Source organism: Colletotrichum gloeosporioides (assembly GCF_011800055.1).
Source record: "Colletotrichum gloeosporioides strain Lc1 chromosome Unknown consensus_66, whole genome shotgun sequence".
In the NCBI taxonomy this organism is placed as follows: domain Eukaryota; kingdom Fungi; phylum Ascomycota; class Sordariomycetes; order Glomerellales; family Glomerellaceae; genus Colletotrichum; species Colletotrichum gloeosporioides.
Window position 1 is genome coordinate 1,365,214 of NW_025544711.1, and position 13,000 is coordinate 1,378,213.

The window sequence follows — 13,000 nt, forward strand, 5'->3', positions numbered from 1 at the left end:
CGTCCAATGACTCGATCGCCGAGAGGGAAGAAGCCTACCGACGGGACGGAAGCACGGCGGCGGCGGCACCGGCCAGGGCATCGAAGCTGAGGTGGAGCCCATCATCGCCCCGCATGGTCGAATGGGATGGATTCCATGCCCATGGCCATGACCTCAGCCTGAGGTCCTCCGACTGAACGTTTCCCAGTGGTCCAGACCGACCCTCTTTTTCCGCGCGACTCCCCAGTCATCGTCGCAGTCGGCACACTCTTTTTTCCTTCCTTAGCCCGCCATCTGGAGTCAAGCCCACAACTTTAGACGACCGGATGAACTGGCCTGCCTTCCCCGTCGTCGTTGCCCCCTCCGCCATCCAGTGCCACCGACGACTCTGCCATTCCGCCGTTATTTGTAGCGCATTTCGATCTTGGGGTTGCTTGTCGCTTGCCCTCATTCAGCAAACTATCGCGCCACTCGCCTTCATTGGCTTTACCGGCCACCAGCGCGTTTTCACGCTTCAGCTATTATGTGGCCACCAAGTCTCGACGCGCCCACCTCCATCGGTGACCGACCATGGACCACGGTGTACGGTGTGAGCTCAGTCAAAAAGATCCCTCCCATCGCGACAAGCACCGTCTTCCAGGGGGTGGGAAAAGGGGGCATGTTGGTGGAGACGCCGGCGATGGCCTTGTCTCACCTTGGCTGGCTCCCTGCACACCGGGCGGCGCATCCATCTGCTTACTCTCGGGCCTGGCATTTGCGACCGGCATCTTCAATTTCAACCACATTCATTGGCTTCTCACCTTGGATCCTCGTTTGTTTTTATTGTTGCAGCTCATCTCGCTGGCGAGGCAATCCGTGGGCAGAAGGCAGTGCACCGAGACCCTGGTCTTTTGCGGCCCAAGCAGTTCGCAACCCAAGCATTGGGTGCCAATAATGGAGTTCGCCATTTACGAGCTGTAAAGATTCTCGCCGCTCATGGCAGAGCGCTGGCCTCGTGTTCGTGACACCGTCCTGGTCAATCTATTTACACTCGTCCCAGGGGTCTCCTGGGAAAACACCGCCGAGCGTTGAACTGACTTTCTGCTCGCGGTATCGAGTGAGTGGGAAAAATTGAAAGTCTTGAGCCACGCAAGAGGAAACAATTGCAATTGAAATATTCCCCTGCAGGAACTTTCCGACAAAAAAAGAGCGCTGCAAGGGATTGGTCCGACGTCGACGCCCGTCAGCCCTTCACAACAGGCTTTGCTCCCTTCAGCTCATGCAGCCACTCAAGAAAGACATTGTTTGCTCTCCTGCACTTTTCAGCCAGGCGCCTGCAGCAAAGCGAGGGGTCACCATCTGGACCTTGCGAGCCCAGACTCCAAGCAGACCCGCGCTGCGATGCGGGCAATGGGCCGGCGGCCTGTGATCGCAGCTGCAACAGCGATTTGAACCCCTGGAATGCCCATGTGGTCTTTTGCCCGATACGCATCACAGGAGCGTAGAGCAGCGCATGCCACCAGCCTTTGCGTCGACTCGAGTCTCATTCTACTGCGCCAAACTACCTTTTCGGCCGCGTCTCATCCAAGACCTAATATGCAGTGCCGTTGTTGTGGCTCGGCATGGTCTGGAGGCTCACGGACGGAATGAGTCGCGTCGTGTCTGTCGTGTCTCGCATGGGCAGCAGCCTCATGTCTCGGCCGACGTCTGTTTTTCCCGTCTCATACACTTCGTTCAGCCTGTGCCTGCCGTCGCAATTTTTATTGTCTGAATAAACATTCAGGGACTGTCCGAGAGCGGGCGACAGGGAAAGTCAATCCTGAAGAACATTCCTCGACGAACTACCATCGGCTCACCTTGGAGGAGCCGACGTCGCCTTGACTCCGTTTCGTTCTTCACCGACGGCCGCTTGACTTTCTTGTTGTCGCCATCACTGACCGAGATGGATCAACGCCTTCTGCAATGCCGCACCAGCCATACTCTGCTCCGTACAGTATTTCGGCACGGCCATCGTCTTGTCGAGTCTGCTGGATGATCTGTACCGTGGTACACTCACTGCCACGGGTCGCTCCATCAAGAGACAAGCGTTGATGTTGTTGGGGCCGGTCCAGATACGGGCCAGATGGGAAAACACCACGGTCCAAACTTCACCACAGGCTCGAGGTTCCCAAATCGCACACCCCCTTCCCTGTCCCCTGCAGTGCAGAGACGAGATAGCGTCACATAGGCAGCGATTCCTAGCGTCCCGGGTGGATTGAGTCTTTGATGCTCCCCTGTCCCCGACTCCTTGCCCGTACCGCTGCGCTGCACTGCTGCAGTTGGTCTTGGCTCCACACTGGTCCGGCGTCTCCCGTCTCCAACATCCGGCGCTCAGCATGTCCTTGACACTGGCGTTCCCCCCTTATATCCTTGCTCTCTGTCTTTCCTCCCCGGCTCTGAGTCCACTCCCAACCCAGCAATCTGGCTGCCGCGCGCGCATGGCTCTGGCGCAAGCTTGTGAATACAGGGCTTCAGTGCGGTCCTGTCTCTCGCTTGGTTCGCTTGCTTCATCCCACCACAAAAAAAGTTTTCTTGTTTGTTTTTCTAGAACACATGTCCCCTTCACCGTGGATCGCAAGTTTCGGTCAGAGAAGCAGGGCTTGGACCGCTCGTCTGTGAGGCGGGCAGTCAGTCAGTCGGTCTGTCTACCTGTATGCACAATGGCGTCCTGTCTCCCTGCGTGTTGTTATTGTTGCAATGTTGATCCTAGTCGGTCAACGACAGATATTGTTGGAAAGTTGTGTATGTGTGCGTGTGTGCGTCAACACCCATGGCTCTCGTCAAGAGCCCTGCGCCTAAGCGGCAGGTTGCGCCAAATGTTCCGTCTGTGTGTGGTGTGTGTAGCAATTTGCTTTTCCTGGCGTCGATGTGAAAAATTTTCGCATCTCTCACCGAGGCAGAGGGCTCATCTCATTTCGTTTCGCGGCACTCCTCATTCAGCGTCATTCCCCCTCATGCCAGACATACCACACCATATCATGTTGCGCCGGACACGGCAAGGTCAGCGCACAGTGACTCATAGCAACGCAGGTTGAACCAAGCAGAAGCAAAGAAAGGCGCGCCATCGACTGTAGCTGCGTAAGGTGTGTGAACCTTTGCGAGCGCGAGGTGTGCGGTGTAGCGGCCATGATGCGCACCGCTGGGTTTTCCTCATGCCTTTCGTCCCAACTTCCAGCGACTCCAGCTGCACTGCTGTCCAACGCCCAAAGCGAATCGAGTATTTGGTGCGTCTCGACCGGGCCCTATTAGACCCTTTCGGACCCCCTTCCCAAGGCCAGAGATGGGCGGCTTTCCCTCTTGATTGGGTGTGAGCGAACACGTCGCCCGACGCTCAGCCAGAAGTTGCTTCCTCTTGCTCCGGCGCGACAAGTCCTCGGGCCAGTCATGACGGGCGGACAGGGCCGTTGGAGGGGGCCGCTAATGCACCACGAGGGCCGCATCCGCATCCCTAATCCTGCGGCCGGGGGCTCAGGGGTCCCACTGCATTTGCATTCTGTCTGCCTTCCATCCATTCTTCTGCCTGCCAGAGTCCCATCTGAAAGGTGGTGAGGTGCATCGTGCAGGGCTTTTTGGCAAGCGTCTCCCCTAACCCAACACCTCTAAACCTTCATACGATCACACACCCATCCGCTCGACATCGAAACGCACCAAAAACCCCACTGGCGATGGCTTCATTGACGTTTATTCGTCCACACCGAACCCCTCCAGCTGGGTACACGCAGGCCTGCCTGCATCCCATCGATGCTGCCGGGTCATCAAACCCTCTTCTAATGCACACTCGCCTGCGCCCATCATCCCCCCAAAGGTCCACGCCCCCAAACTCTTCTTCCCCTTCCCAAAATCCTGAAAAGAAGGCCCATCTTCCCACCCAAAAATAGGGCAAGGGGTGGCTTTGCTTCACTTTCTCTACTGGCAACCGCCCGCCTTGCTACCTCCTCTGCTGCGGTAGGTAATGTTGCCCCTCCATTGATCCCACGAGTCCATTCAACCTTCGTCCGGCCCTCCGGATCCAGGCCCAGACCGCAAATGTGACAGGCACCGCAAAACCACGCTGGCACTCACCGACTCTTTGGACGTCCATGGCAACCGCCCTACGATGACCTTTTCATGTCTCAAACGGACCAGTACCGCTGCCCGCCCTCGCGGACTGGCGGGGCACTTGCATGCGCATTGCATATCGTTGCAGACGCGAGGGAGGGAAGAAGGGGAGGGAGGGGGTATCGCATTCAACAAGCCCTATTTTGACTTTTATTATTCGTGCTCTTGCGTCCCCAAATGCCCGCTGCCGGTTGGGTTATGAAGAAGCGGTTTTGGATCCCATACGCCCCGAAGGTGAGGGATCATTAGGGTACGGTGACGTAGGGTTGCGCACAGGATTGGTGTTTTTCGTCTTTCTTGTCTCCTCCTTTGACAACGTTTACACTCTGACCGCTTCGCCTCGTCATGTGGTTTCTTGAATCGAGCCCGTGATCACTAACGTGGGCCGGTGTTAGAGTTACACGATATTGCTAAGAATGGCGATATATCGCGGGGCCGGGTGACGTCCCACCAGAAGAGGGCAAGACGCAACCGCCGCAGGGACATCAGCTCACAGGTGTCGGGTGCTGCCAGCCCGACTTGGGAGCTCAGAGGGCAGCTGAATGTATTCATACAGCTGACCGACCGACGGCAATACGGGCAGGAATACGATTTCCGGGCCACGGTCGAAAGGTTGGCGAACAAGGCGGGATGTGACCTCCGAGTCTCGCCGTCCTCCCTCGCCATGCGCCAAAGTGGGCAAATCTCGATGTCTTGTCTGGTCTGTGACAATCCGCGCCTGTTTCGGTGTGGGGAAGCGAGAGAGAGTCTGGAGTTTAAAGCGGTAGCGGCAATCGGAGATCACTCGCGCGCTCCGCTTCTCGGTTGGCGGAGGTGGATTTGCTCCCACCCACGATGATCACGAGCGGTATCTGTAACGCGGTGAAGGGAGCAAAAGGTCCAAATCGAAAGTGCTAGCCGCGACTGGTCGGACGAGTCCATGGTAACCCCGGGATGTCCATGGGTTATTCCCCGTGATTCTGGACTCTTTCAACCAGACCCCTTGCTAGCGGTGATCTCTTTAGCATTCTGCGAAGAAGGGGCCAGAATTAAGCCTTGAAGAAGATTTTCCCTGATTTCTGCTCTCCTTGAATGTGTGCCTTTCTCTATCGTGGGAGCGGCGTGCAGCGGCAGGCAGACCGGGACAGACCAGGCCCCGAAGGCTGCTGCTGCTGCTGCTGCTGTGGACAACGCATCAAGCACTACGACCACCGCACGCGCGCTCCGGCCGCAGAAGCAGATGCGGACTGGACGCAGCGAACCTTGACGGCGAGCCATGCACACCATGAACCAACGGATTCCAGCCTGCGGCTTCTCGCCCTGTCTACACGCCCGCCTCGCATTTCATTCAAAACGTCATGTATGCGGTGTATGCATGCCCCTCCTCTCTCTTTCCGAGGGGAATTTCCAGAAGAGCTGCCGTGCAGTGCAGATATCATTCTCGCCCCTCCTTGAAGCCCACCCTGTTGATGATACGACCTATCGGGAGGAGGAGGGTTTCTGCAACAACGGCGGAAAGGGGGCCAGGAGCGGGAGGGGCAGAAGTTGTGGTTAATGTTGATTCTTCAATTTTTGGCCTGCATTGTCTTTCTGCCAATTCGCGAATCGTGTAGCGAAACTGGGAAAAGGGTTTCGGGGGCCAGGGGAGGGAGCGGATCTGGTGGTCATGCAGTCGTTGACTGGTCCGATTTCCGTGGATGACAGCTGGCCAATGGCGGGGGGGAATCATCAGATGGCATCCGGGATAGGATGATTGTTCGTGTCTGTGATTGCGATGCTGCGATGATCCGAATCGAATCACGGTAGGCGGCCTCGGGGGGCGATAGGTTCTTCGTCGCATCGATATTGACGATGAATCATCACCTGACATGTGAAGTTTACACAAGAAACATCCCCTCCTGTCTCGACAAGATAGTGGCCCCGGCAACCCGTCGGCCGCCGGGACAGATATGAGTCAAAGATGCCCATCGCCTGCGCGGACTTTTGCACACAAGCCACGTCCCGTGACGGACTTGCACGGCGACATCGCCCAAAGAAGCATACTTAGACCGCGCAGCCTCGAAGACGAATGTCGTCGGGATAGCCACGCGTAACCTCCGCTCCGTCCTCACACCAGACGCCACACCCGAACGGTTGCTACCCACACTGCTCAAAAGCCAAGCGCAGCTTCGGTGTGGCGCAGATCCATGTCTCAATCGATGGGAAATGTGAAGTGTGGCACAGTTTCGAGGGGAAACTGGCCAATGGTTCGCGGTGCGACCGCGGGGAAGCCCGGATTCGCCACTCGAGAAACGCCCGGATCTCCCGCTCGGTCCCGGGCTTTCGGGTCCCCCTTGAAGAAGGGAAAAAAAGCAACGGCGGAGGGAAGTCTGTCCGGACCTCACCACCCACTAGGTCACCCCGACCCGACCAATCCGAGCAGCGGGTATGACTCTTTTGTTTTCTCCGCCGTTCGAAGCGTCTTTGACAAATCCCACCAGGCGCGTTTTTCCCAACGGGTTTTTGCTTCAGAGAGAGACTTTCAATCAATGTACCGGCTTATTTGCACACCCAGCTCAAGCCTTGTACCTCGTCTTCTCTTGCGCCGGTACCCTGAAAAGTTGGCCACTTTTTCGCAATTCACTATCGCTTATGACGCAAACGCGCTGCAGGCGTGCAGGCCGCCTGCAAGGTTGGTTGGGTGGTGTGTGGCTGTCGGCCTTAGGCTTGAATGCGCCGGGCGCATGCGATCTGGGCTCACCCTTTTTTCCTCGGTCCCTCCCTCTCTCACCCGCGACCAGCAGGCTGCTTGTTACACCGTTTTCTTTTGCTGACAATTTTTATTGCACTTTTTCCGTTGTTGCATCTGCCCGCATGCGTGTTTTAGTTCCCGCCGCAACCTCGTGGCCTGGTAAGGCTTTGGGCAGCAAAAATAAGGCAGGCTGGGCCAACAAGCCCAGAGAGGTAGATACGCAGGGTCGCAAGCCGCAGCAGCAGCAGGGTGCAGGATTGTTGCATCCGCGGACACACGCACACACACACACACACACACAGACTGCCAACTCACCACCCGATTGCAAATTTTCAAGACTCTTGCACGATCTGGAGGGGGCCTAGATCTTGCCTTGCTGACAATTACATGACAGAAGGACTGCTGGCAGGTTTCCGTGTTGTTCAAGATCGTGATTTCTTCCCCTGGCGCTGTTGTCTCTTGCGGTATGCGTTCACGAGTTCTTCACATACACACCCCCTTGGAGATAACCGCCCAACCACCGACGACCCTGGTGTGAATAGCAAATGAGGAAAGCCCCGAGCTTTGCGATGGCCGGGCTGCGCTACGTAGAAAGGGGAGTCATACGTGTTCATGATTCGCCGGTGTTCCGGCACACCCTGCTGTGACTCACACTTTTCTTTGTCCTGTTGACGGTTCGCTCAGGTCTGGACCTGCGTCTTTGCGAGATTCTGGCAGGGTCCATGCTGTGAATTTGAGTGCCTACTCGTTAGAATGATTCGAGGTGGCTGGGGATTGGTGGTTCATTGGGAATTCTCTGGTATTGATATCGCCACCTTTGGAATTGAGTTGGGCCCGTCGAGGGCAGCGGACCTTTGGTCTTCACGCTTTGGGGGCCAGGCACCGCGCCTCGATGACGACTGTCTTCCCGGCGTCTCGGGAATTGGGCGTGTGTGTCAGTGGAAGGAAATCAATAACAACAAATCATTCCTGCGTTCGCTTCGTTTTGAAGGTGCTTGGGACGGGCTGTGTAGGCAACAGCCGCGTTTTTAGTCGAATGAGAGAGCGTTTGGGAGATGGGGCCTCCTGACTGGGGCAATCTGGTCCGGGCTTATCTTGTTTTCTGAGGCGAGTGATGTCGTCTTACGCGGAGGGGAGGTTTTGAGAGGCTGGGGCATTTGTGCACTGCCCGAAGGTGAGTCTCACATGTCCGAGATGTATGGATGTGATTCGCGACTTGAGACGTTGGCCTCAGATGCGAGATCTGGCGATATATGCATTTGGTATTTGGCATGATTGTGAGGCGCCTCGTCTTCGCAGGCCTCCTTGACGACGTATTATGGCATTGTATTGGTTTGTTTGAGTGTTATGCCTGGAATATGAGTCAAATATCCTGAGTTACATTCAATAGGGGCACCCCTCAATGATTGTTAGGAAACTCATTAACACAAGAATTGTCCATCCTTTGACATAATCACAAGCCATGACTCTCCTGAGAAGGACAGTGTATTCGCACTGGGCTACGTGAATGCCAGTTCAGTTATGTGCTACCTACTCTAAGGCACGACGATACCTCAGGATTGGATGCTCGTAAGCATCATCGGCACAGGCATGGTTGGGACGCGAACCCCGGCTGGCCGGTTAAACCACATAGATGGCGTCACATGCTCGCGGTGTTATTCACAAACGCTCCTGCAGACGTCTGCTGTCGCCTGAGGATGAATGTTTTGTCATTGACAGTGAACATTCAGTGATCAAGTTCGGGAAGCGCTTATTATGATTTTGTTGACTACTTCGAATACATCTCTTGCCCGTTGTTGTCTCCCTTATCTTCGCTGATGTTGGCACTGTTGTGTCTATGGCGGCTTTGGCTACATCTACTCTGGTGCGACTTTGATGATGCGTGCTGTGCTGCCCTTGCGTAGCATGACAACCCTGGGCAGCCAGGTTGTTGCGTTTCTTTTGTTTAATGTGACAATACTCTTTCCCGATCGTTTCTCTCTCATCCCCTTCTGCGGCTGATTTTGCGGCCTTTTTCGACGCTTCCGAGGCTTGGAACTTGTTGTCGCTAGACGTGTCAAAAGCCGCCGGTCAGAGAGCCTCATCGATATAATACGAGCGCTCACAACACTGGATTTGCCACCGGTGCGTAAGATCAAGTAACTCAAGGAGCTCCTCTTTGAGAGCGGGCCCCAAGGCTGGACAATTTGTGATACGTCTGAGTGGCGAGCGCCAGCTGCAATAGGTTTCTCGTTAGTACCTGCAGTTCCCAGGTCGGGCTTGGTGAGATGACAGAAGCTTCTGAAGCATCTCTCCTGGGGAAAGGTATTGTGTACTAAGCAGGCAGTCGTCCAGACTCTTCAAACACGCAAGGCCGGATGGGGGATATAATCAATTTGATATCTCTAAGTATGTGAATATTGTATGATAAGGGGGTGGCTCATGAGATGCAGTGCTGCTTCTGACGCTTCTGCAACCAGGATGAGAAGTGCTGAGAGTGCCTGGCACACTTCTCACAAACCTGCACGATTTACTCTCAGAATACTGGCTTTCTCCGCAGATCCCTTGTCTTTTGAACCCTGCGTTGAAGAAACTCAGCCCTTCTCTTCGTGGCAAGATGTCGGGCTTGGTCAAATTCAACCCACGTGTGAAACATGATCTCACTTTCGCTTGCGAGTCTCCAGGCAATTTCCCCAGACTTGTTGCGCTGGAATAGTTTTGCTCCTTTCAGAAGAGCTTGTGTGATGCGCCGAAGACTCTCTCGACGCAGAATGTAGTCCCGTAGAAACTCAGTAGTAGTAGAATCCTCTTTTTAAGCGACGGCCATCTGATCAGAGGGCTGGCTGGGCCTTCTAGCAGAATTTCAGTCGGAAAGACCTACCGCTTACTTAGAAGGATAGGATCGTGGGTCTAGACATGCCAGTCGAGGCCAGCAAACGGAGGCCCATATTTAAATAGGGATTCTATTACCATTTCTGAATTTTCGCGGTGTCTCTGCTCCTATGAACTCCACCGCCGATGCTTCCAATTCTAAAGACGACTTCTGCTCCCTAGTCTACCAGGGGAACTTCATCGAGCCGCAGAAGGCGATTTCAAGTCGACAACAGCTCGTTAGTTTGAATAATTATCAACTCGATTCGAATGGAAAATGTGCGTTATTAAGGGTCTGATTAGCGTAAAGCTGATCTACCACAGCGTAAGGCGGCAAACCGCGGGGACTGTGGGCCGCATTTAGCATTGCACTAACAGAGCACACTAGAAGTGGTAGTTGTTGGCTGAGGTTGAATCAGGAATGTGCCCAAGCTTGCCTGGCTCAGATGAGTTAACACTCCCACAAATTTACTGTCCCGGACTTTGCACCACAAATTTCAAACGCGTTCCGCCGTCATGGTTTCTCTAAAAGATATCGAGGTCTCAAATAAGGGCATCGAAGCCTTAGGGCCCGATTTAGTCGCGGTGTTCGTAGGAGCGACAAACGGCGTGGGCGAGACCACATTGAAAAGATTTGCGAAGCATGCGCTACGGCCACGAGTGTACGTTGTCGGGAGGTCACAAGAGGCAGCCGACCGTATTCTCACCGAATGCCGTGCTTCCTCTAATGGCGGAACCTTCACGTTTATCAAGGGCGATACCAGTCGCATGTCCAACATTGACGATATATGCAATCAGATCACACACTCTGAGAAAGCCATCAACATTCTTTGTCTAACCATTGGCACCCTCCAGATAGGATTCGGTCAGTCGCTCGCGTTTATCATTTCTCTGCCTAACAGTACACAGATACAGAAGACGGGCTGCATTATCCCATGGCTCTCACAGTCTACGCACGCCACCGATTCGTATCAAATCTGCTACCCTCATTGCGTCGTGCAGACCGGCTACGTCGCGTCGTTTCCGTTTTCGGGGCAACCTTCGAGGGCACAATCGATATGAATGACTTCCAAGGCTCAAGCAAAGGCTGGCCGAAACTTCAAGCACACATGGCCTCAATCATCACTCTGTCTCTCGAAGCATTCCAGAAAGCCGCACCAGAAGTGTCCTTCGTCCACAATTTCCCCGGCGCAGTGGAGTCCGGTATTACACGCGGTTCGATCGGGCCTCTGATGCGGACGCTAAAAACTATTTTCGGCGTTCTGGGTTCGTTGGTGCATATACCGCTCGAGGAAGCTGGCGAAAGGCATCTGTTTCTGTGTACTAGTGCGCGCTTCTCATCGGGGGTGGAAGATGCGGCGCCCGGTGTTCCGCTGCCGGATGGGCAAACTCTGGCCAGAGGGGTTACCGGTGAGCTTGGCACGGGCGTATACTCAATTGACGCGAATGGCGAATGTGCAACTGTCAAGGTTGAAAGGCTACTGGCCATGTTTCGGGAGCAGGGCACCGCTGGGCAGGCGTTCGACAGAGTTGAAAACGATATCAGCAAAATCCTGAGCTCAGGCGCAAAAGAATGAATAACGAAGGTCGTTGCGAAAGAGCTTCACCATTATCTATTGCATATTCGACCTATTTTTTAAAAGTTAATCAACTAAGGACCAGTTCATTAACCTCTTTGCTGATATTCCTATCAATAACAACCTCTAGCTCTAGCATAACTCCTTTATTTGCAGTCGTAGTTATTAACTACGCGACTCATCATCATCACGGGAATCAAGAGCTGTCTCGTAAACCAATCGTCCTCGAACAATCGTCCTGGCCATCTTTTGGAGTCTGCGAGGAAAAGCTCGAATTCGCTTAGATACCCAAAAGGTCCGTCGCTGTGTCCATATTCAAATATGCGATCGAGCACGCAGTCGGGCATGTACTTTTTGGTGGACGCATCGAACAACTTTGAGAGCACGCCATCCCGTGGGTGCTTGGAAGTCCAGCATGTACCGTCAGCCAAGCTGAATATATAGAGTCTCTTGTCGTACGTGGAGAGCGTGCGTATTTGGAACTTAGCCCATGAAGGAAGGTGCAGCCTCGAATGTAGGCGCTCTTCCAGGAAGTTGGAGACTGGACTACCTCCTCTAGGATAGCAAAATGGGTCGGGGCAATTGGATAGACAGCGCTCTGCTAGTCCCTGAACCTGTGACTTCAGGACGAAGCTGGCGACGTCAGCCCTTTCATGTCTCAATGCAATGTCTAGCAGTCTTTTCGACGGCATCATGATGCGTTCGTGGACCATTGATTCCAAAAAGCGGCTAGTAGCCTGTTGCATCATTGTGTTTGTGTAGGTATCATCGACGAGCCTCTCAAATTGTGGTCGCAAGCCTCCGCAGTAGAAGAGGCTTCTCAGAATATCCTCGTCTTGTACGAAGAGGTATGTGGCGCCCCAGACGAAATCGTCGTTCTTCAAAGACTTCAAGTCAGCCCCTACGTCAATGAGTCGCCGAAACACATCATAGTTTCGGTAGATGAGAGCCAGTGACACTAGAGGTAAGGTGCTGGCTGTGATGAGGACTGTGTTGTTTCAGTGAGTGCTTGGTTCGCACACGTTAAATGTGGCGGTAGTTCTCGGAACTTGGCCGGGTGGTCATGCTAGGCGAGAGGCCAAGGTCAAGTCATGCGTCGATCAGCGCTTTATATCAGTGCGGCTTCCCTTGATATCCTCTCGAAGGAAATAGCTACAAGATAGTATCGTAAAGTATCCGCGAGTCCGCGCTCAGCTGAGGGCGTCTGCTCGAGGAAGGTGTTGGACGATACGGAAGATGACTTTGGCGGGAAAAGATACAATCGGCACTTTTCCATGGTCGCGGAACCACGAAAGAGACATCTTATCCGAACGAATCGGGAAGCATAATGGAGCCTTACCAGGCAAAGACATCAAAGATGGAAAATGCATGGTGAGTATCAAGATATAGAAGCAAGATTGGTCGTTAAATGAAACGAAAAATTGTTGTCGCGATGCAAATGCAAACGAGACAGAGCCGTTTTATTTGTGGGTGAGAACCTGAGTAGCGCGCTTTCATAAAATCTGATCACATATGAACATGGAACACCTTCAAAGGTTGGATCTGCTCTTATGAAGCGCACAAGGTTATGTATGGATGGCAGACACCCTGAAGGGTCGTGAGACCGCGATCCTCGTCCACCAAAACACGGCCACGGGTAGCAAAGATGAAACTGAAGACGCGATCTTCAATTGGAGGGGCCTTACAACGATTCAAACTGCTTCTTCAAATTTAAAGTTACCCGGTCTTTTACGCTGTATTCTCTACAAATTCCTCGACCGACTTGTTT

The 13,000-nt window shown here is 53.8% G+C and overlaps 1 protein-coding gene across 1 annotated transcript; it reads left to right on the plus strand.

Annotated features, from left to right (window-relative positions):
• Positions 1-10,171: 10,171 nt before the first annotated feature.
• Positions 10,172-11,232, plus strand: GCG54_00014994 (Oxidoreductase andH; the record flags this gene model as incomplete). Its single annotated transcript, XM_045414813.1, has 2 exons — positions 10,172-10,520; positions 10,565-11,232. The coding sequence occupies 2 exons, from the start codon at positions 10,172-10,174 to the stop codon at positions 11,230-11,232; spliced, it is 1,017 nt and encodes a 338-aa protein (XP_045260935.1).
• Positions 11,233-13,000: the final 1,768 nt, after the last annotated feature.